This window comes from Heteronotia binoei, chromosome 1 (genome assembly GCF_032191835.1).
Source record: "Heteronotia binoei isolate CCM8104 ecotype False Entrance Well chromosome 1, APGP_CSIRO_Hbin_v1, whole genome shotgun sequence".
Taxonomy (NCBI): domain Eukaryota; kingdom Metazoa; phylum Chordata; class Lepidosauria; order Squamata; family Gekkonidae; genus Heteronotia; species Heteronotia binoei.
The window spans coordinates 159,628,420-159,653,690 of NC_083223.1; the positions used below are offsets into that span (position 1 = coordinate 159,628,420).

The 25,271-nt window shown below is 42.2% G+C and overlaps 1 protein-coding gene across 4 annotated transcripts in view; it reads left to right on the top strand.

Annotated features, from left to right (window-relative positions):
• Positions 1-25,271, top strand: part of RYR2 (ryanodine receptor 2) — a 757,628-nt gene that overhangs the window by 245,652 nt on the left and 486,705 nt on the right. For all 4 annotated transcript variants that reach the window (XM_060243352.1, XM_060243324.1, XM_060243334.1 and 1 more), the window contains 4 exons: positions 4,054-4,128; positions 5,533-5,611; positions 10,125-10,237; positions 24,475-24,574. In XM_060243352.1, the coding sequence (XP_060099335.1) occupies positions 4,054-4,128; positions 5,533-5,611; positions 10,125-10,237; positions 24,475-24,574 (367 nt within the window). The remainder of the gene's footprint in view (positions 1-4,053; positions 4,129-5,532; positions 5,612-10,124; positions 10,238-24,474; positions 24,575-25,271) is intronic.

A 25,271-nucleotide genomic window follows, 5' to 3' on the forward strand; every position in this document is an offset into this window, starting at 1 on the left:
ATTTGTGAATTAATTTTTGATACTTTGTAAGCCTGAGAGAGAGTCATTAATTTCTTTAGCACAGTTGTTTGATTTATCCTGGTCTCTTACTGTGCTACCACTCTGGTTGCCTAATCCCTAGTTGGGAACAAGGAAACAAAAAGCAAAAAGCCCCACGTGAACCAGCTTCTATATTCAATTACATAACAAGAAAAACCATTCAAATATAAATAATTGTATTCAACCCACATATATTGCTTTCATCAAAACAACCATAATACTCAGTCCTTTGAACAAAAGGAAGCATTTACACCAAGAGTTTTTTTCCTTATATGGTAAAATTGTCCAGCTTTTCCATATAATCCTGGTGTGATATTCCAAATGATGAATGTCTCTCAATGGGTGCAGCCAAATTTTCAAAGGGACTACCTTAGGGACCGTCTCTCCCCGTATGAACCCCAGAGAGCACTGAGGTCAGCAGGGAAGAACCTGCTGACTATCCCCGGGCCAAAGGAGGTAAGACTCCAGAGTACCCGTACTCGGGCTTTCTCTGTTATGGCTCCACAGCTGTGGAATCAGCTTCCAGAAGAAATGTGGGCCCTGCGGGACTTTGAACAGTTCCGCAGGGCCTGCAAGACCATCTTGTTCCAAACGGCCTTCACCAGCTGAAACTACTAAACTACCAAGTAAACTTGCCAGCGATTATAGCACTAAATGCATTAATGTTTTTAGAATTTTAATGGATTTTAATTAATTGTAGTTAAATGTTATTTATTGTACAATGTATGTATTGAGTTTTTGCTGTTAGCCGCCCTGAGCCGCTTTGGTCGGGGAGGACTGTGACTGACTGAAAGAGGAAAGAGGACAAGGTTGTACTAATACTCTTGTTTCGCAAAAGCTTTTTCAAGCTATAAAAGACCTCTTAGCAGAGACTTTTTCAAGCTGCAATAAACCTCTTGTTAGAGAGCATATTCAAGCTGTAATAGACATCTTAGCAAAGAGCTTCTTCAAGCTGCAATACACCTCTTAGCAAATTCTTAAAGCAAAGGCAATCATAGCCCAAATGTTTTTTAACTGAATACCCATTTGGGCTATGATTGCATTTGCTTTAAGAATTTGCTAACAGGGTGCGGTTCTGCCCCCAATGTTATTTAACATCTATATGCGCCCCCTTGCCCAGATTGTCAGGAGGTATGGGCTGGGATGTCACCAATATGCAGATGATACCCAGCTCTATCTATTGATGGGTGGTCAGTCCGACTGTACCCTGGAAAATCTAGACCTGGCTCTGCAAGCCATAGAATCTTGGCTCAGGCTGAGTCGGTTGAAGCTGAATCCGATGAAGACGGAGGTTCTCTATCTGAGCCGGGGTGGTCCAGGAGGGGAGATTCCTCTGCCGGCTCTTGACGGGGTGTCACTAATACCGGCCCCTAAGGTCAAGAGCTTAGGTGTTCTCTTGGAGTCCTCTCTTACAATGGAGGCCCAAGTAGTAGCCACTACTAGACCAGAATTGTGGAATGCTCTCCCGGAGGCCATAAGGGCCCTGTGGGATCTCTCTACTTTCTGCAGGGCCTGTAAGACTGAACTGTTTCGACAGACCTTCAAGATCTAACCGGAAGAGAGCTGCCACCCTACATCATTATAGAGTACCATGATCACCACTTATATTATATTATATTATATTATATTGTAGTGATACAGCACTATGAAATGAAATGTTTTTAAATAATTTTAAACTGTAACTTTTTATTGGTTAAGTTGTAAAATGAATGTTGTTAGCTGCCCTGAGTCCGCTTGCAGAGGGGGCGGGATAGAAATTTAAAGTAATAAATAAATAAATAAATAACAAATAAATAAATTTAAAATGACTTGTATCCCATAAGTAAGTTGGGTCAGCACTTTGTGAGTAAAAAGCTTTAAAGCTGCTGAGGTTTACAAGATTATGCATGGGATGGAGAAGGCAGAGAAAGAACTACTTTTCTCTCTTTCTCACAATACAAGAACTCGTGGGCATTCAATGAAATTGCTGAGCAGTCGGGTTAGAACGGATAAAATGAGGTACTTCTTCACCCAAAGGGTGATAACATGTGGAATTCACTGCCACAGGAGGTGGTGGCGGCTACAAGCATAGCCAGCTTCAAGAGGGGGTTAGATAAAAATATGGAGCAGAAGTCCATCAGTGGCTATTAGCCACAGTGTGTGTGTGTGTGTGTGTGTATATAAAAATTTTGGCCACTGTGTGATACAGAGTGTTGGACTGGATGGGCCATTGGCCTGATCCAACATGGCTTCTCTTATGTTCTTATTTTTGTAATTTCCCAGTAGATCAATAGTTGCAGAATCAAGAGCATTTATTATCATGTTGCCGTAAGTAGTAGTGATGGTAATAATTGAATTCAGACTCTTTAACTAAGAGTATAAAATACTGCATCATTCTATTAATGAAATTTATGCAGGCAGCTAATCTAGAATATTTAGTCTGTTTCCATGGACTATTTAGAAATTTAGAAGTCTTTCTTATATGTTTCCCCCCATAGAGCATAAAATTTGTAGTGACAGACTGCTCATACACATACACAAATGCTAGCCTTAATACTGTATATTCTTCCACTTGTTATTGGTTGGCATACAGAAGTGGCAGGGTCTACAATCAGAGTTTTATTCATCTGTATGGTATTGCTTTGACGTTTGGCTCCTGTATTAAATTTTGCTTTAGCTGAGAAGTCTTCATGAAAATACTTTGAGCATTTTTTGTTTTGGAGTGTGCAGAAAAATGTTTCAGAAGAGATGCATGCTATGCGTTGACAAGATTCTAAAATTATTTTTCTAAATTTGGTAGGAAACAGGACTAGTTCTTTACAATTTTGTGTGTATTAAAGAAATTTGGCTTAATTGCTTATAAAATATAGTTACTATGTCCACACAGCAACACAGAATGATTTTCCCCCAGCAGAGACTCAAGGCCCATGAAAAGTAGGTGATAGCTCATTTCTCTTAGCACAGAGAAGCACAATTCAAGGTATTGCACACCCATGCACATTATAATGGGCAGTAATCTACCTTGTAGGTCACAGAACAGAATGTTCCTCCTCAAATAGAACCAGTACTGTTTTAGAAAGACCCATATCAAATTGAGAATCATAGGTTATCATAGTTTATCAAAGGGTGGAGTGGTTATATTATTCTGGGGCATATTTGCTTGAGGAGTTGACATTTAACTTTCTGGTTATTTCAACTCTTTTTCTTTATTTTAAAACTATTGAGTGTGTATCTACATAAGTGGGACTAATATTGCCTTGTGATTAAATATGAAGTAGCTAAGAGAATGCTAGCAGGTTGTTAGTTTCTGCAAGAAGATAGGTTTGTATTTTGAGGTACTTTGATACTAAATCTAGGGAAATTAGTATTGGATGTTTTGTGAATGCACCTTGTTTTACAAGTCAATGTCTTACCATATTTTTGTAGTTCCTATTTTAATCTTTCACAAGATGGAATTGCAGCCCCAAGCACCTAGAGGAGGGAAGAGGGCAGCAAAGGCATGGACAACCCGCCAGTAAACACCGTCACTCACAATGTTTTGGAATAAAATGACCACAACTTTTATTGGTTATATGTATATCAGGATCCAACTGAATTTGTTTAGAATTCCCTCTTATGAAAGGTTAATGGAACAGAATGCATTCTGCCTTCTCTCTACACCCATGAAAACCTGCACCATCAAGAGCAGAGCAGAATGTAGTGCAGGGGACTGCCAGTCTAGTGGAGATAATCAGAAATAACTGCTTTCTCTGTTGCACAGATAATTCTGTGAAGAGAGCAAGAGTTGTGCAAGTGAGAGAAGTGTGATTGCTTCTGATAGTCCTATCTTGGTGTAGTTTTCACAGTCCACACTGCTTCTCGAGGAGTTTCCATGATCCTCAGGAGCAGCTTTTTGGGAGGCAATAGAGGCTGCAGGGGTGCAGATGGAAGGCAGAAAGATCTGTTCTATAACTAATTCCATGGGTTCAAAACCATTGTTTGTTATAGAAAGGTTTCATTTATGCCATCATCCTTATCTTCTCTTAATTCCTACAGACTGCTCAAGGTGGTGGTCATCGAACGCTCCTCTATGGACATGCAATATTGCTGCGCCATTCTTACAGTGGAATGGTATGTATGATTTATATGCTGTATTTTCTTTCAGTATATCAGAATTATAGGGCTGCAGACTATGGACAGTAGACAGTCATCATAGAGAATGTTCTTTTTGCTGTAGTAGCTATGGATTCTTCTGCCACTCTGTTTCTTTGAAGTAAGATTTTTGTTTGTTACTTCCATGGAGAATAAATCTAATGAATCATATATAGGGATAATGACAATAGCACATTATTTTGTGAAATACTCATGGTGAAAAAAAGTTCCTGCCACCTATCTTAATGATACCTTCAAGGGATGATACATTGGGTAAGAGGCAAATTTAATTGCTAGGCAACTTCAAGAATACAGCTTGATCAAGAATTTATCAACTTTTGGTTCATTTAATAGTAGGTAAAAGCGAGTTGCTTAGAGCCCTGTATACTCTATATAAGCTTGTTGGAGGAAGAGTGGGAAAAAAGTGGCAAAGGTTGCACAGAATATTGTGCATGCCCTTGAAGGGGCAGAAGAACTTCTTTTTGATTTAGTTTTGCTTTTCTGATTCAGTGTTCTAGTGTAAGATGTAGTGCAGACTTTGCATGAGCAACAGAAAGTTTGATTCCACACTTCTCCACATGAAACCAGATGGATGACGTTGGAACAGTCACAGTTCTCTCAGCGCTCTCTTAGCCCTACCTGCCTCACAGGATATCTGTGGGGAGAGGAAGGAAAGGCAATTGTAAACTGCTCTGAGACTCCTTTGGTTAGTGAAGAGCGGGATATAAAACCAACTCTTCTTCTACATTACTGTTCTTCTGTTAGGTTTAAATGGCTGGCTGGTAGCCATTTAAAACTATTTGCTGACTGGTGGAGCCATTCAGCAGTTAGGTTTAAATGGCTGTGATCCATTATATCTCTCGGTTTTGCTCCTCCCCTTTGAAACAGGGAGAAGTTAAATTGACAGGTTAAATGGCTACCAGTCATTTAAACCTTCCTGGATGTCCCCCCCCCCCCCTTCTCCTGGCCTTGGTGAATCTAGGATGAGAGGAAGGTGAAAGGGAAGTCCCTTCCAGGGCAGTCCCCACCCCTTTCTTCGGTGGCTCACTGTGTCTAGGAGGAACTGGACTTGCTGGACTGGCTTGGTTCAGGAGTGGCCCTCTTGGGTCTGTTCAGTTTCAGGGCTACCACAAACCAAACCAAACTGCTTTTTTTGTGTTTGTGCCTATCCCTAATGATAACAAAAACAGTTATCTTAGTAAAGAATACAGTGTCATCTCTGCACTATTCTGATGTTCAGGAATTTTACATGTTGATACTATGAAACAAAATATTCACTTTCTCTCAAATTATCATGTAGCTTACTATTACCAAAACAATGCACTTATTGAAAGCTGGGCAGCAAGACACAATGATGCATTTTTTCTTTTCTTTCTTTTTTAGTATCTGTGTTGCCTCTCCACATCACGGACATCAATGGATAAATTAGCATTTGATGTGGGCTTGCAGGAAGATACTACTGGTGAGTATATACTTTTGATAAAGCCTTTACATTGTTGTTAAATGGCATTAAGTTTTGTTAGACTGCAGTTAAATTTTCAGTAGAACCTGTTGCTTTGTTTTTAATAAAATCTGTATATATATGTGTGTGTCATATTCTATGTTCCATTTTTCTACACCGGTACCAAGTTCCTGCCTTGTTATATGCAAGACTTGAGCACAGTATTATTTATGTCTTTGTATTTCCTTGTAGCCCTGACCTGGATAGCCCAGGCTAGCCTGATCTTGTCAGATCCAATACTCCCTCTAAGCTGTGGAGTCTTGTGAGCAAAAATTCTACTTTGGGAGCTACTGGTATGAAAGTTGTGAGCTACTGCATAAATTAGTTTGCGCTGGGGCCATTTGTCTTGAGCTAAGACAAAAATGTGTGAGCCGGAGGCTAAAAAACTGTGAGCTAGCTTACACTAACTCAGCTTAGAGGGAACACTGGTCATATCTCAGAAGCTAAGCAGGGTCAACCCTGGCTAGTATTTGGGTGGGAGACTTTGAAGGAATACCAGGGTCATAATGAAGAGGCAGGAAATGACAAACCTCCTCTGAATGTCTCTTGCCTTGAAACCCCCTGGGGTCACCATAAGTCAAATGTGGGTTGATGGCTAAAACCACCCCCAATCCCCTGTGCAGCAATGGCACATTTAGCTACATTTGTTGTTGTTGTTCAGTCACACGGTTGAGTCTGACTCTTTGCGACCCCAAGGACAAAATAATGCCAGGCCCTCCTGTCTTACACCATCCTCTGAAGTCTGCTCAAATTGGTGTTAGTTACATCAGTAACACTGTACAGCCATCTCATCTTTTACCGTTCCCTTCTTCTTTTGCATTCTGTCTTTCCTAGCATCAGGATCTTCTCCAGTGAGTGCTCCCTTCTCTTTTGGTGGCCAAAGTATTTGAGCTTCAGCTTCAGCATCTGACCTTCCAGGGAACAGTCAGGGTTGATTTCCCTTAGGACTGACTGATTTGATCTTCTTGAAGTCCAAGGGACTCTCAAGATTCTTCTCCAGCACTACAGCTTGAAACTAAGCATCTATACTTCTGTGCTTGGCCTTTCTTATGGTCCAACTCTCTTTGTGTAAAACAATTTTTATTTTGCAATATATTGTTATAATACTCTTAAAAATTAATATGAAATTAACACATTACATTTTTCCCTTCCCTCCTCTCCTCCCATCCTTTCCAGACCCCCGCCGGTTACTAAATTTACTAAATTTACAAGGTAATTCTGATCCTAGAATCTTCATATTAAAAACCTTATAACCAACGTTAAAGAAATAGAAACTAAAGAAAAAACCAAACTCTATAAATTCATTATAGTCCATCCTTACTCTTATCTTTTAACCCTTATCAAAGAAGATAAAAAAAAAAATACAAATCGCACAGTAAAAAGAAAAAACCCAAAGAAAATTATTCCTTTGTATTTTTAGTCCATTAGTCCACAGGATTTCAACTGCTGTCAAAAATCAATAAATGACCCTTTACCTTCCAGTATTTTCCAACATATTTTTGAAATTTCTTCCATTCACTTTTAAATTTCTCCAAATCATAATCTTTTAAGATTCTTGTGAGTTTGTCCATTTCACTCCAAGACAAAATCCAATCCTATTTTTTTGGTATTTTATTTTGCTTCCATAACTGCACATATAATGTCCTTGCAGCTGAAAGCAGGTACCACACAATCGTTCTGTCATGTTTCGGAAAATTTTCCATTTGTAATCCCATCAAAAAGAATATCTGGAGACCTCTTAACGTCATCGCCTAAAATTATTGACACTTCTTTCTGAATCATTTGCCAAAATTGTCTTACCTTTTCACAAGTCCACCACATATGGTAGAAAGAACCTTCATGTTTTTTTACATTTTCAACATCTATCTGACACCTGGTTATTCATTTTTGCCAATTTCTTAGGTGTCATATACCACCTATATAGCATTTTAAAGCAATTTTCTTTGATTGCCGTGGCCACCGAAGAAGAATTTGCCCCTTGCCTCCAGACCGTGCTGCAGTGTTTTGATGGGGCAAGTCTCAAGGTGAAACAGGAGAAGTGCATGCTTCGGGTTTCCACTATTGACTTCTTGGGTTACACGGTGGAGGCAAATGGAATCCATCCAGCGCAGGACAAAATTAGGGCCATTTGCGATGCGCCTGCCCCCACTAACAAGGCAGAGCTACAAGTGTTCCTCGGCATCCAAAATTTCTACCATGCCTTCCTACCCCACGAGGTTGTGGTAATGGAGCCCCTACACAGGCTTCTAGACAAAAGGGCTCCATGGGTTTGGGGCCACTGGCAAGCTGCCATAAAAGACGTATTGACTTCTAACAGCTTGCTGGCGCACTTTGACGAGTGCACATCGTTCTGTCCTGCGACGCTTCCCCTTATGGGGTGGGTGTTGTTTTGGCCCACGTGCTACTGAATGTCCTTGAGGTCCCGGTAGCTTACTACTCATGGACATTACAAAAGCCAGAGCACATTTATGCACAGATTGATAAGGAGGGCCTGGCCATCGTGGTGGGGGTAAAAAAAATTCCATGACTATCTGTATGGTCGGCCCTTCACTATCCAAATGGACCACAAACCTCTACTGGGTGTGTTTGCCCCCAACTGCCATACTCTGCAAATACTTTCCCCGCAGGTTTTGCGGTGGTCCATATTCCTAGCGGGGTACCAGTATGACCTCCAGTACCATCTGGGGAAGGCCATGAGCCACACTGCTGCCCTGAGTTGCCTGTCGCTGCCCTCAATGGACCCGGATCCAGCCCCGGTGCATCAGATCATGTCATTAGAGTCCCTTCTGGATCTCCCAGTGCACACCAAGGACATTGCCCGCTGTTCCAGAAAGAACAAGATCCTCACCTGCATTTTGGACTGGGTGTGGAGGGGATGGGTTCACAATGAGGTGACATATTGGTCAGTTGCGGTCATGTGAGGTACCTGGAGACGGAATTGGGGAGGAGAGCCTAGTCGACCCAGCCCCAACTGTCCCCGAACTGGAAAAAGCAGAAGGCCCAGCTACCACGGCCCAACCTGCACCCAAGACCCCGGAGGAACCAGAACAGCCTTTGGTGCCAGGGACCTTTGGGGAACCAAACCCATTGGCCGGAATCCCAGCATCACAGGCCCCTCAGCTCGCCACACTGGAAACCACAAACACTTCACCGCCCACTCCAGTACCAAGGCGGTTGGCATGAGAGCACCGCAAGCCTGTGTACCTCAGGGACTATGTATGATAAGGCTTGCGGACTAAGGGGAGAGGGATGTTATGTATGTGGACTCAAGTGAGAATTGAATTGGGTGTTCCTGCCTGGCTCATTGGAGCTTGGGACTTGGAAACAATGGGTAGCAGGATCCAAATACCTGCTGCCCTGAACCATTCACAGGTCCCCTGCCAGTTTGAATGATCCAATAATGTGCTTGTGTGGGAACCCTGTAAGTGTATATAGTTGGCTCCGTTGGCCCTGTTCTCCAGTCTTTACTGGGCAGTCATCTACCATACTGTACCACTACCACCTTGTCTCTTCAGTGCATAGAACACGCTATATTATAGGAAGATAAAGTCAGAGGGGCAGATAAAGGGAAGCGTTGCCAACTCCAGGTTAGGAAATTCCTGGAGATTTAAGGGGTGGATCCTGGAGAGCGTGTGGATTGAGGAGGGGGTGGGACCTCAGACAGGTACAGTGCCATCGACTCCACCCTCTAAACCAGCAATTTCCTCCTGAGGAACCACTGTTGCCAATCTCTAGGTGAGAAGTGGAGATCACTCAGAATTCAGCTGCTCTCCAGATGGAAGACATCAGCTCCTCTTGAGGTCAGGGGGAGTGAATGCCTTCACTTGGGTGGGTGGGAAGACAGCAAGGGTGGGGGTCACTTGCCCCCAGAGCCTCTTTTTATAGCCCTGGATATGACCCTGGAGGTTCCTTCCAACTCTATGATTCTATTCCCCTTCTTGAAGGCCGGGGACAAAGGGTGGCGATTGGGAGTGAGCTGTCCCAGAGGCACCTACTTAATTGTGGGGTGCCCCAGGGGGCAGTTCTCTCCCCGATGTTATTTAACATCTATATGCACCTCCTTGCCCAGATTGCCTGGAGATTGATCCCCACCTTCTTGTACAAGTGCCCTTCCACAAATGGAAGGGGGAGTTTGAATCTAAGCTCCAAAGTAGTTGTTAGTACAATGTATGATAATTACCTGAGAAAGCTCACCCTGAATAAAGCTTTGTTGGTTTTAAATACATTCTTAAAGGTGCCATTGGACTCCTACTTTGTCCTATCTGAGACAGAACAATTGAATCTCTAATATGAATTACCCAGTAGCTTTCATTTTTTCTAGAATCTCTGAAATTCAAGGCTAATTATTATTAAAAGATTAAAATTGCTTATTCTATATGAAATACTTAAATACATTCAAGCTTTATGAAAAAATACATTTTAAATTGGTTTTTATCCTCATACTATTATTTTCCATCAACCCGTGACTATGTAGGTGAGGCCTGTTGGTGGACTATACACCCAGCTTCCAAACAGCGTTCAGAAGGAGAAAAAGTGCGTGTTGGGGATGATCTTATCTTAGTCAGTATCTCTTCTGAAAGGTATTTGGTAAGTAATGACAAATGTCTCAAGAGTACTATAATTAAATTATATGTAAGACTATTTCTTAAAGTGAAGTTTGAAAATTATTTTTCCTACATATTCTGGACTAGATATTCTAAATATGCCACAAATTGTGTAATTTGCTAATAAAGGTAGAGGTAGTCCCCTGTGCAAGCACTAGTCGTTTTTTTCAACTCTGGGGTGACGTTGCTTTCGCAACGTTTTTACGGCAGACTTTTTACGGGGTGGTTTGCCATTGCCTTCCCCAGACATCTACACTTTCCCCCCAGCAAGCTGGGTACTCATTTTACCGACTTTGGAAGCATGGAAGGCTGAGTCAAACGGGAGCCAGCTACCTGAACCAGCTTCTGCTGGGATCGAACTCAGGTTGTGAGCAGAGGGCTCTGACTGCAGTACTGCAGCTTTACCACTCTACGCCACGGGGCTCTTAATTTGCTAATAGTGATCCATAATGTTATCCCATTAGATTCAGATGACTGTTACTGTTTAGCAAAGCTAAGTTTTGCTTGACTTGGAAGTAATAGCACTGTCTCGCATAATAATTACATTTGATTCAATCATTAACAGTTTGTATACATTTATTATGAAATACACACACACACTGTGAAAAGAATTCTTGTGAAAAGAATAGAAAAGTTTGTGATTTTCTCTATAAAATGCTAAAGTGTTTGCACACTTAAGATTGTAAATGTATTACATAAATTTAAAAGTACATAATGAGTGTTCTTATATTAACATGTTTGAGGGGACAGAATTAAGACCTTATTACATATTCAAGGGGACAAAATATATATAACTTGGATGGTAATTTGATTTTGTATCAATATTTTGAAATGTTTACCAAAACATTTGGGGCTATTCATAGTGAGACTGAAATGGCTTACTCAAAATGGAACTCTTCCAGAATCTTCTTTTTAAAGCAGTAGTACTTGTTAAGAGACTTAAGGATCAGTATTTAGAAAATGGAAATTCAAAACAGCTTCAGCTGAACTTTGCCTAATTTTGTAGCGATATCTGTCCGGTTGGTAAGCTGAAAAGTTTTGTTAAAATATATATTTTAAATATCCATGGAAGAGTTACACATCTTTCCTATGAGATACAATAGGAAAAAAACAGTAAGCCACAAGACACAATAGGGGAAAAATAATTGAAATTGCCTAATTTTCTCCAAAGGGTCCACTCTGATTTTGTTCCTTGCTCTCCATAATTTCTCAGCTACATGAAGTGTTCATTTCTAAAATAAGAGTCTTGGATGTGTTGACACAAAATTCAACAACTTATAACATAAAGTATTAAAGATTCTAGACAGAGTTAGAAAAGAAAAAGAAAAGAAAAGAAGAAAGAAATTATTTTTGGTAAACTATGTGCAGTCTCAGATTGGGGGAGGGAAAAGAGCATGCTTGTGGCAAGAATTTGAGGTCTTCTGTGACTTGCAATATGAAACTGAGGAGATATGTAACATTAAAGTACTACTGTCCTAAATCTCCATGATGTTCAACTTTTTTCATAAACAGTGAAATTTCAGTGGCTGTGAACAGCCTTTTGACTCCCCCCCTTCATCTTATTGGTGATTAACTTTTCCCACTACTTTTCATGGCCTAGGGATTCCAAGGTTTTGGTTCCAATTTTCACATTTCACGTTAGCTGGGCTTTCCTCTGCATGTTGGATCTGGTGAAGGATCACATTTTAATTCCATCAGTGCTTTCATCATTGCATACGCAGCAATGTAGTGCCCCTTTTTCCTTCTGTGTGTGTTCTGTATCAACACACAGCATAATGTGAAGTGGTATTCTCGGGGCAACAAAGAGTCCAACCTTTTCAAGAACTGAGGCAGCATGTTTAAACAGCCTGACCCCGTTCCTCAAGAAAAAAAGCAAACCAGTGCAGGCTTCCAGGAATCCCTATTAAAGCAGGAAGGGGAAGGAACAGTGGTGTACCTAGGGAGGTGGGGGTGGTTAAAGGCCAGCATGGTTAAAGACCACCCCCACCTCCCTAGGTACACCACTGTTCCTTCCCCTTCCTGCTTTAATAGGGATTCCTGGAAGCCTGCACTGGTTTGCTTTTTTTCTTGAGGAATGGGGTCAGGCTGTTTAAACATGCTGCCTTTAAGGAAGACTTTTGAAGGGTGCCCTCGAAGCCAGTGTCATTCTGCTGCCCCCAGGGAATGTCTTCCCTTTCATTTTTAAAATGCAGTTTTGGCTGCAGCCATTGGGGCACAGGGAACTCTGAGCATAGCAAAAAGCATTCTAGGATTGGGTAAGCTGCCCTTTTCTCCAATACTCAAGCAAGCTTCCTTAACAGATCATGCTGAGAGCTGCTACAGTAATTGCCAGCCTGCAGGTAATTTTCTTCACTAGCCTAGCCTTTCCCTCTCCCTTTCCTTGTACCCAGCTCAGGCAGGTCTTGTAATGCAGTAGTTAGGGTGTTGCAGAAAGATAAAACAACCTTTACCTCTCTTAATTTGTCACCCTCTTTTCCACTCTTTTTGAGTTCACTTCTGTCTCCCTTCACCTGATTTTTCTGTGTCCCCCCCCCTTTATTTTCACTTCTTGGTCTCAAGATCTAGATAATGATGAAATCACTGATGGAATTAAAATGTGATCCTTCACCAGATCCAACATGCAGAGGAAAGCCCAGCTAGCCACTTAGAAATAATGAAATGTGTGAAAAGGATCTCGGGGTCTTAGTGGACCATATGCTGAACATGAGTCAACAGTGTGATGTGGTGGCTAAAAAGGCAAATGCAATTTTGGACAATTTTGGAAGTATAGTGTCCAGATCATGTGAAGTGATGGTATCGCTTTGCTTTGGTGAGTCTTCACCTGGAGTATTGTGTTCAGTTTTTGGTACCACATTTTAAGAAGGTTATAGACAAGCTGGAACAGGTCCAGAGGAGGGTGATGAAGATAGTGAGGGGTCTGGAGACCAAGTCCTATGAAGAAAGGTTGAAGGAGCTGGGGATGTGTAGCCTGGAGAGGAGGCGGCTGAGAGGTGATATGATCACCATCTTCAAGTACTTGAAGGGCTGTCATATAGAGGATGATGTGGAATTGTTTTCTGTGGCCCCAGAAGGTAGGAACAGAACCATTGGGCTAAAATTAAATCCAAAGCGTTTCCACCTCAACATTAGGAAGAACTTCCTGACCGTTAGAGTGATTCCTCAGTGGAACAGACTTCCTCAGGAGGTGGTGGGTTCTCCTTCCTTGAAGGTTTTTAAACAGAGGCTAGATGGCCATCTGACAGCAATGAAGATCCTGTGAATTTAGGGGGAGGTATATGTGAATTTTCTGCATTGTGCGGGGGTTGGATTAGATGACCCTAGAGATCCCTTCCAACTCTATGATTATATGTTTCTATGATTCTTCCCTATCCTGCTTGGTGACAGAATGTATTTAAGAGTAATACAGTAGCAAATGTTTGTTAATATTATGCTGGGTACTCTGTACATTGCACTGATTCTGCTAGGGTGCAAAAAATGTCCTCCTCCAGTTTCTACTGCAGACATTTTCTGGTTTGACTTTAGTTCTCTGAAAACAATGGACGATAGGGGCACCTTCTTGGAGGGGGGTAGTGTGTTTCTTATCATCCAGTCCAGTGAAGCTTGTGACCACTATTTTATGGTGCTTTGGCTAGTGTTCATTAGTAAAAGTTAGCACAAAGGCAGACTCTTAGCTCTCAAAAATGCCTTGTTGTAGATGTTTGGAATGGTTAGCTCTTGGGCTCCAAAATGGAGAACAGAAGCCCTCCTAATTGCCTGCTCAGAACATGAGTTGTATGATGGATTTATTTTTATTTTGCCCGCAAGTCACAGTTGACTTATGATGACTCTGTTGGGTTTTCAAAACAAGAGCCATTTGGGAGTGGTTTGTGATTGCCTGCCTCCATGTCGGCTCTGCTTAGCTTCTGAGATCTGACAAGATCAAACTGTCCTGGGGTTAACCAGGTCAGGGCAAGGCTGAGAGTAATGTGATTGGCCCAACCCAAGCTTCCGTGGCAGGAATGGGGATTCAAACCAGGATTTCCCAGATCCTAGTCCAGCAGTGAAGCAAAACACTACACTGGCTCTGGTGATGGGGATAGCGTGTTGGAATTTGATTTTTTTTTTTACTGGTGTGATTATATATATGACGTTAAATACAAGAAATTTTTCATTGTCTGCATTTCTTTTCTGGCCATTAAATACAAAGTTTGGGTCCAGACCAGAGTTTGTCCTGCTGCTTCAGATAAAAATGGTACCCACCTGAATCTATGTTCTGGTCCTCATTATTATTCATTTTATTTTATGATTATTACTGAAAATAATTTTGTCATATTGAGGAGGGGCCCTGACCTGGATAGCCCCAGCCTAGCCTGTGGTCATCAGTTCTCAGAAGTTAAGCAGTGCTGATGTGGGGGAAGGCAGCAGCAAACCACCTCTGAATGTCTCTTGCCTCGAAAACCTTACAGGGTTGCCCTAAGTCAGCTGTGACTTGATGGCGAAAAAGAAGAAAAAGAAGAAGCAGGCCCAAATAGATTAGGTATGCTCCTGGGAAGGAAGACCCATCTCTCTTTTCCCCTCTCACACATGCACCTTCAAGTGGGCATCTGAATGCAAATTATGTACATTTGCATTGTGTTATTTTAATAGGATGTCTATTCAGATGTGCATCTACATTCTGCCCCAACTAATCATAACTGAATTGGGAGAAATATCAGTAACAGGAATGCTTTCTCTTGTCTCTTACTGCTTGTAAACAGATTGAAATCTATGATGCTTCCCTGCACTTTTCGCTTTGCTAAGTGGTTTTCTTTTTTCCCTATTTCCCCAGTTGCTAAAATGTATATAGATATATACTGACCAAGCCTAACTTGCAGAGAAACTGAAAACCCTTCATTGGGACATGTCTGATTATGGCACACATGAGGCTAATATGAATTCACAATACATAAACAGCTTTATTTCATACCCACGGGGAAATGGTCAAGTCAGACAGTCAGGGAGGTTTCAGGTGGAAAGGCAAGTAGAAAGGCAATAGGAATGGGAAAAGCGTTGTGCAACAATATACAATAGATAGTTTGTAGCAAAACTGTAGTCATTTTGTTCTACAGACAGATGTTTGCATCTGTTGAAAGAGATGATTTTGCTGTCACTACTTAGAGGAACAGACACAAACTTATTTGCTAAATTGCTAAGTCAAGAATATTCACATAGGTTCCAATTTTCCATCTCTAACACTTGATTGGAATCACCCCTCTTTCCTAGGAGCAGTTTCCCTCATGGAAAGACTACCCATGCCGCTTTCCTATAATACTTCTTCAGTTAGCTGTCCCTTGCATCTTTTCACAAAGAGGTGCAAAAATTCACTTTAGAAGGGAGCATGTTTTGTGAGGGGTGAAATGGTATGTTGCCATTTGACTCAACAATAATATATGGGGGCAGGTGCTTGTTTCTTTGAAGTTAAAATATATCTGGTTATAGTTCTTGCACTTGTTTATTTGTTTTATTGCTTTTCTTGTGTGCCTTCTTATGTGATGTAGAAGGCATTTTTAAAATTTATTAATGGGATTTTTATCCCACCCTTCCCGCCAAAGCGGGCTCATGATGGGTTAATATATATAGCTATACAATAATAAACAATATAATAATTTTTCTTCAGAACAATTGGCTTTGATTACTAACTTCTCTTTGTGACCACTGCAATTTTTAAAATCAGTATGTGAAAGCATATATGTGTACAGTAGTGAATATACATTAATTTAAGAGCTCTGAAAGCTGAAACAACAATCGTATGTAACCCACATTCAAACACTGCCCCCCCAATCTATAGTGATTTCTGAATGGGACACCAATACTGACATGATCAAATCCGTACAGGGAAGAATAACTGAAGTCCAGCATACTCAACTAAAATATAGCTGTCATACAAAGTAGAAGATGTGAGAATCAACTCTAAATATATTAAATGTTTTACCAGAAAAGATGGTTTTATAACATTTGTACAGGTTGACAGGCACTGGCCTGGATGGCCCAGGCTAACCCAATTTCAGAAGCTAAGCAGGGTTCGCCCTGGTTAATTCTTGGATGAGGACCGCCAAGAAAGTCCAAGGTTAATATGTAGAGGCAGGCAGTGGCAAATCATCTCTGAATGATATACTTGACAGCAGTGTCCACCTCCCACAATTTGACAGATAAATGTAGCAAACCAAAGCAAAAAATATGTTAAAAACATTCAGACATCACCTATCATTTGAACTGATTTCAGGATGAACCAGGCTTAATTGTTAAGTGGTTGATTGGCTGAGGGATATGCAGTGGTTGATTGGCTGAGAGAACTGGCTGATGTTGAATCCATCAAAGACAAAAATCAAGTGTCTGGGTAAGGCCAGGTCTTTGACGGAATGGCAATTACTGGCTCTTGATGAGTCCTGTTAAGTCTGGTGGACTTGAGAATCAGACTAGACTAGACTACTGAAATGTGCTCTACGCAAGGCTGCTCTTAAAGATATTCCAGAAACTTCAGGTGATCCAGGATGCAGCTGCCAGGCTGTTGACCAACTCATATTGGCCTGCTCATATACAGCCAATCTTGAGGCAGCTGTCAGTTTGTTTCCAGATTAGGTTCAAGGTGCTAGTTATAACCTTTAAAGCCCTAAATGGTCTGGAACCAACATATCTGAAGGACTGCTTCTCCTGATATAACCCCTCATGCTGCTTGTGCTCATCATTGTGCAATTTTTTTGGCAGGGCCTGGTCCTCAGAAAGTCCATCTTGCTTCCACCATCATAGCTCCATCCTGGTGGAATGCTTTATCAGAGCAGGTACATGTCCTGCAGGACCTGTTAAGGTTCTGCAGCCAGGGCATGTACGACAGAATTGTTCCAGCAGGCCTTTAGCTAATCCTTTTATTTTCAGCAGTTACTGGTCTGCCAGATTTTGGTTCTGGGTCATTGCCATTTTTTCGCTCTCTTTTCTGTTGTTAAAGGATTGGGTAGTGTGTGCTGTGAAAAGCCAAACATCAGTTTGGTGTAGTGGTTAAGTGTGCAGACCAGGTTTGAGAACCTGGGAGAACCAGGTTTGATTCCCCACTCCTCCACTTGCGCCTGCTGAAATGGCCTTGGGTCAACCATAGCTCTGGCAGAGGTTGTCTTTGAAAGGGCAGCTGTTGTAAGAGCTCTCTCAGCTCCACCCACCTCACAGGGTGTCTGTTGTGCTGGAGGAAGATAATGGAGACTGTGAGCTGCTCTGAGACTCTGATATTCAGAGTGGAGGATGGGATATAGATCCAGTGTCGTTTTCTTCTTCTTGGTTTGCAGAGGTCCTTAGCTGCCTTGCTGGATAGGCATCTTTGGCCTTTTGAGGCTTAGTGGGGCTGTGTCGGCTATTTTAGGCTCCCCTTGTGGTTTTTCTTTCTTGGGTAAGAGGGCAGCCATTTTAGGGGCAGTAGAGCAGCAGGCATTATCAGTTTCTCTGTTGGCTTTATTTCAGGAACAAAGGGGAAAGCCATTTTGAGTGCTGTGTAGCAGCAGCCATTTTAGTGCCAATTTTTGAGGGGCTTTGCTCTTAGTTGGGTTTGCGGGTATTGTTAAAATGCCTAGTTATAAAAAAAGAAGAAGGGCACAGGGAGATCCAAGGGAGAACATCCCGCACCTAAGGCCCCCCTAAAAGGCCATCTCCCGCCTTTATTGTACAGCTGGCGAGGGTGATGAGGTGGTAAATAGGGCCATTTTGCAGTGGCTTAGGGCACTGGAGCAGGCATCTGGCATTCCTCACCCACAGGGCTCAGATGATGGGAAAAATCCTAAGGCTATGTTTCAAGCGGATATTTTAACCAAGTTGCCTATCCTTGAGGACAGGTCTGCTGGAAATGTTGCTGGAGGAGTCAGGGGGTCCGATGGCTCAGACTGGGGTGCCGGTCCACTTTGTATGGATGCTGGCACAGGGTCAGCACTGGTATTGGTTGGATCTGAGGGTAAGGCTGGAAACACTATGCATTCATACCCTGGACTGGCTTGGCCATGGGGGCCCATTGGGCCCTGCCGCTGTGGCGACGCCCAGTGTTGCTATAAGGGCTTCTGGTACCTTCCCTTCTTCTGGCATGGGTACATAGCAAGCTTGGTCTTGGCCAGCCAGGCAGTTTGGCTCCTATAGGGCTTGGCTAGTAGCTGGGCAGCAAGGTATGCCAGGTCCCATGTTGCGGGGATGGGGCTTTCCTTCTCCTTTCAGTGCTTCTTATGGGTCTGCCCCCTTTTACTGCGTTGCCTTTTGGGGACTTAGCTTTACCCTTAGGTGATCATTTGTGGCCTGCAACAAAAGATAACATTTTAAAGGGTGAATATGTGGATATTTTCTCCCTCCTGTTCTGTGAGCTGGAGAAGAAAGAAAAGGAGGATTTAGATGATAAGGAGAAAGAGAAGTTGAAGAAGCGAAGAGTAGACAGGACCTCGGCCAGTTGGCTTCCTGGGTTTTTCATATATGCTGGTTGATAGCACGCTCTCAGCCTCGGTGGGGTGCTTCACTGATCCAGTATATGGATATTATTTATAAGGAGTATACAATATTTAATGGGCCCGCTTGGCTCCAATATGACTAGGAGTTCCGAAAGTGAGCTGCCTTATACCCTTCCCTGCAGTGGAACCACATCCACCAGCTGCTTTGGCTCTAGGTATTGTCCCCTGCGTGACCAAACTTGGGCGACTACTCTGATAGGACATCTGTGACTTCTTCGTCTTCTTTCTGCCGATCGGCGGGGCAGGCGGTTCAGCCGCACTTGCTTTGCTGGGCGTTTGGGTCCCAGGGAATGTGCAATAGGAACGCTTGCCAGTACAGGTATGAAGGCACCCATATGGGTGGCTCTCACTCCTTTAGTAACTGCCCCAGAGCCTGGCCACATAAGGGCCAAAAGAGGCAGGATGGGGGGTAGAGGTAATTACCAAGCTGGAATAGGGTTCCTGTCCGATAAAGGTGGGACCTCTTTCTCACTGTCCATCTGGCTGCAGGAGTTTTTGGAGTCATTTAATGGGATTTAATTTTGGAGGGCAGACATGAAACTTGAAGCAGAGTTTCAGGTCATGTCTGATGCTGCTGCGTCTTTAGATTTTGAGGTTTATTTTCGTGGACATTGATGCACAGATATATGGCCAGATTCATGGGTTCAGGAGGGTGTGAACTGAGATCTTATGTTTCTTGAGTTCTTTCCCATTCTCCTTGCTGTTTGGTTGCGGGGGAGTTATATTTATTTATTTATTTATTCCTCGTATTTATATCCTGCCCTCCCCACTGAAGCAGGCTCAGGGTGGCTAACAACAATAAAACCCAAACAATAAAACAGTAAACAAACAATTAAAATTAACAATCATTACCAATTAACAATTTAAGACAGTTTAAAATAGTTTAAAACAATTTTTGGTACTAGTGTTGGTACCATTACATTCAGCGATGTTGGGCATCTACTTATACTGTAGTTTAACTAAAGGCAAGTTGAAATAGAGCTGTTTTACAGGCCTTGCGGAACTGGGCAAGGTCCTGCAAGGCCCTTACATCTTCTGGGAGTTGGTTCCACCAGTGGGGAGCAGCAATTGAGAAGGCTCTTTCTTTGGTAGCCTTCAGTCTCGCCTCCCTCAGCCCGGGGATTAACAGTAAATTCTGCAATCCAGATCTAAGTACCCTCTGGGGAACCTGTGGGGAGAGATGGTCCCTAAGGTAGACAGGTCCTCGGCCATATGGCCAATCGCACAATTCATTTTTGGTGTGATAACATGGCAGTGGTGCATGTCATTAATTTCCTTTCATCCAAATCTCAATGGGTTATGAAATAGGTGTGGGCCTTCACTTTACGTTGTCTGCAGCTTAACATACTGTTTTTAGCCAAGCATGTTCCTAGGGTGAATAATGGCATGGCTGACACTCTCTCTCATGAACAGATGCAGAGATGTCGTCAGCTGGCCCCAGAAGCCAATAGAGAGGCTGCGCGAATGCCCCCAGAGTTGTGGCTGATTGGAGAGCGATAGGCCTAGCCATAGCACACAGTACCAGGAAGTCTTAGGTTAGGGGTAGGGTATTGCATTGTTTGGCCCCTTTGGGGTATAAAGAGGAAACTGCAGACTTTCATCTGTGGAAGATGCTGGAGGACTGGGCTAGAGAGACCGGGCCGAATCCTGATGCTAGGAGGTCTGTTTCCACTTTGATTCTTAGGGCCCTGAAGGGGGTTTGGGGCACAGTGTGTGCATTCTATTTTGAATCCACCCTGAGTCATGCTTCTTCCTTGGTTGCCTTCTTTGGGGCCCTCAGAGTCAGTGAGCTAGTGGCACGCTCCTGAAATGATGTTTCTGGTAGTGCTTTGTTACCACAGGTCCTGAGGTTGGTGGAGAGGAAGGCGGTCATTACCATTCGACGCTGTAAGACTGACCGGCATCGCAAGGGAATCATTTTGGAGCTGGGCACATGCCCTGAGCGGGACTTGTGTCTTGTTTCCACTTTGGCTGTCTATTTGGCAGTACGCAGTCCTAGGGATGGATTTTTGTTTTGTCACCTCAACTGTAGTTCGCTGACAAAACATCAGTTTTGGGTTGTGACTTCTTGGGCTTTAGCTAAGCTGCCTTAACTCCCTAACTTAATCCCTAACTTTGTGTGGTTTGTAACATGAATTTTATGGTTATTGTTTCTAGTTTGACTGTTTTTTCTTTTTAGATGCTGTTGTTCCTGGCCAGAGGAGCCGAGTTCTCATCTGTGGACACAGTTATGTTTTGGGCTGCACATCAGGCTCGGAGAACTTTGGTTGGCTCTTAGCTGGGACTCAGCCAATGGGTCATTATTGAATGGCATGGGTGCCAGGGTCGTCATTGGCTTGGCCTGCTGCCATTGTTATTCTGTGGGAATGCTGATCCTCCTCCCCAGGTCCTAGTTATTCACCTGTGTGGGAATGATCTTGGGCTAGTAAAAGGCAAGGTGTTGGCCTTGCAGACCAGGGATGATTTTAGGGCCATTAAGGTGAGATGGCCTGGGACCATTATAATATGGCCAGATATGATTCTCCGCTTTGTTTGCCATAGTGTTTGGGACCCTGCAGGCATCGAGAGGGCCTGTCACAAGACTAGCAAGGAGATTAGAAAAGCCTTAGAAGGGGGGGTTGGGCCACTATCTGCCCCATCTGGATATTTCTCTTAAATTCTCTTACCTCTACAGAGGGGATGGGGGCATCTCTCTGAAAAGGGTAATATGCTTTTCTTGAGAGACCTTTGGCAAAGGCTGTGGGTGGCATTGGGCCTTCTGGTGGGTGCTAAGGCCTAAGCAGAGGCTTGGCCTCAGTGGTGGCAGGTTTTACTGTGCTTATGGTACTGTGCGGCTAGGGGAGGACCAGAAAGCATCCCCTCTTGGAGGGTTAGGGGTCTGGCAGGTTCAACCTTGGGGTTTGATGACCCAGCGTGGGAGAATGCAGAACGTCCTTTAAGGCTCGACTGGAGGGGGCCTTCCATTGAGACGTGCGTCTGGTGGTTGGACCCTCTGGGGCTTGCCTTCTTTCTGGGCTGGCCTGGCGGGAGCTGTGCCACACAGCTCCAGCTGAGGGCTGGGTCCCTCGCCTGTTGAATGGCAGGGGAGGGGTCTGTTGAGACCCCTGGCCCTGACCAGGCTGCAGTTTCAGTACTGGAGAGTGCCTTCCATTGAGATGTGTGTCTATTGGACGGATCCTCTGGGGATTACCTTCTGGCTGAGCTGACCTGGCGGGAGCTGTGAAGTACAGCTTTGGCTGGGGGCTGGGTCCCTTGGCTGTGGAATGGCAGGGGAGGTGTCTGTTGAGATCCCTGGACCTGACCAAGACACAGTTTTGGTTAGCCCTTGCCGTTTGTTACTTATACTTTAATAAAGTGGCCCTTAGTTATACCCAATACCTTGCGTCTGACTCTTTATTCCGACTTGGGGGGCAAAAAATCCTTTCTGTAATGCACTCAGCATTCCTTTTCTAGTAGCATGTGAACAGCAGCACTGAATACTGATTTTACTATAAAATGTTAACTGCTTGAATCTGTTGTCTCTTTCTCAGTAGCAGCCTAAGAACACTAGAGGCATGGCTTGAGGGTGCTGTAGGAAATTTTCTGATGTCTGAGCATTTCAGCAAGTCAGGCTGTGCAGTACTGTAGGTGTACCAAACAGAATCAGGCGGTGCTTTATAATATTTGTTTTGCTGCAGGCCAACTTTTTGTTTTAAAAGGTTGTATGTTACCAGAGTAGTACTATATTAGAAAAATATTAACAAAAAAACAAGGAAGTCATGAGCTCAGAAAAGTAATTTCAATATTTTAATGGAATATGTAGGATGATTGTCTGCTGATTAACTTGATTAATATATTGTTGCTCTGATTTTGCAACTTCAGCATACATACAGGCTAGTTTTCTGTTCCATCTGTGTAGGGGAGTCCCATTCCCTTCAAATGTAAGGAATGTTTTGTGCATTGGAATCCTGTTGGTGATAAAATGTCAGATTCAGATTGTTAACGACTTGACAGTGTGCCTTTAAAAATATCAGCAGTTGGAAGCAGTAGGACAAAACATACAATAAAGCTAACAATGCAAATTAAGCAACATAAATAATATACTCATGATAAAAACTTCCCAATAACATGCTGTAATATTAAAGGTATCCTAATAGTGATGTTGTCAAGCATCCAAACATGGATTCTCCTGAACCACATCCCCATTGGCAGACCAGCAGTGCTCAGATCTGGGGGTTCCTGAGGCTAAGTGCACCCAAGAAACCAACTCTTTGAAAAAAATATACCGTATCTAAAAATATATAAAGGCTTATTGAATGACTTTTTAAAAATAAAATAAAATAATATCACTAGGCAACACAGCCTCTACAATTCAGTAGCAAGAAAATAACAAAGGCTAACTTTCTATCTAATACTTGGGTTAATATTTATCTAATAGAGGCAGAAAATGGCAAACCACCTCTAAACGTCTCCTGCCTTAAAAACTCTATGATGTCTCAATAAATCAGCTATGACTTGATGACAAAAAAAGGTTTTCCCATTCACCAGAACTCTGGCTCATAAGAGAAATGATAAACAATGAGGATGTTCCCAGATTAATAAATTCAAGTAAGAGAGGAACTGTAAAACATCTTGGGGGAAAACAAACAAATTTAAGTTTAAACATGAAGCTTAATGACAGCTTTATAAATATTCTTGTAAACAAACAAATCCTTTCTGAATGCTAGACCAGGAAGATGGTTTACCATGCAATTCTACTGGAGTCATTTTAAGCCCTCTGAAATCCAGAGAGTTTAAATAGCTCTTGATAGAATGTTGCTGTAAGAGTGTTTACATTTTAAGAGCCTCTGTATGTAGCTTTGGTGCCTAATACACTGTTGGTATTAAGTTAGTAGAAAATGGGAAACCCTTTTCTTACTCAGAAATAAATCTCACAATAGTCAATGGGATATACTGTCAGGTAATAATGATGTCTGTGTGTAAAATGGCATGAAGTCACAGCCAATTTCTGGTGACCCCAGCAAGGGACTTTCAAGGCAAGTGAGAGGCAGAGGTGGTTTGCCATTGCCTTTCTCTGCAGAGTCTTATTTGCTTTTCTCCCTTCCAAGTACCTACTATGCTTAACTTCTGAGATCTGAGATCAGACTATACAATGCATCCTTCCCTCCCAAGGATAATCAGACATTATAAATAAGTTGTTTCATTGTAGCTTGTCACTACTTGTGCTAGTTTTTTCTTCCCTCCATTTCACAGCAGTTTATTATGAGAATCATTCCATTCTCATGGATTTAGACATATGAGAGAACTCTAGCAAAATATACCGGGACAGAATGATGTTGCTTTGAATTTATTCTGATGGACTGATCCTCAGCATGTCTACTCATAAGTAAGTCCCACGTTTCAGTGGGGTTTACTCCCAAGAAAGTATCCTTAGGATTGCAGCCTTAATCACTCAGCTGCCTGCACTACATTTTCACTGCTGGTTTTTGTCTCATTTCTTCAATCAGTAGTTGAATAGCATTTCGTATATAAATATTACTGGGGACATGAAAATCCTAGAAGAGTGGACAGGACTTCAACAAAAGCTCCAACAGTAGACTTGTTCATTGTAAAAATATCCATGTATTCACAGTTCTTCTAAAGGCAGCTGAACATTTGTGTTAAGTGTAAATCTATCTATTGTTACGTAACTGTACTAGATTCTAATATTTTTGAGAACAGAATTGAGTGTGTTTTTTCTTTCCGATTATTGCAGCATTTATCTTATGGCAATGACAGCTTGCGTGTTGATGCAGCCTTCCAACAAACACTTTGGAGTGTAGCACCTATCAGCTCAGGAAGTGAAGTAGCTCAAGGTAACGATAAAATAATACTGATCACCATGTTATATCCAATGGTTATTTAAAAGTGCTCCAACTTTTTATCACTTCATCCTATTATTATTACTATATATAATGTTACAAATTGTTGTGCTTTGTTTCTCCTTGTTGGCATATAGGCTGATTTGTACTGCTATCCTTTTTTTTTTTTTTAAAGTTATTTTTATGCCAATAAAGGTTTTTGGATTGGATTGGTTGTTTAAAATTTAATAATAGTCTGCAAATTGTTGCTGTACTGAATGATTACTTTCAGAGCCCTAATGTTAACTAAGAAGATAGAGGCTGGAAGAAAGAGAGACAAGTGGTACTGTTCCATGTAATAAAACTGACCAGCTCGCTAGGGTTAATTCCCTTATAATATAAAAACCCAGACATACTGGTTTGTCATTGCCTTCCTCTGCAGAGTCTTCCTTGGTTTTCTCCCTTCCAAGTACCTACCATGCTTAACTTCTGCCATTGGCCCATCAACTGCCACTCAAGGTCTGTTGTGTTCCATTGGTTGAGTCCACTCTTATTTATTTATTTATTTATTTATTTATTTATTTATTTATTTATTTATTTATTTATTTATTTATTTATTTATATTAAGATTTATACCCCGCCCTTCTCACCTAAGTGTCTCAGGGCGGCTTACAACATAATAATTAAAACAACTTCAGTTTAAAACATTTAA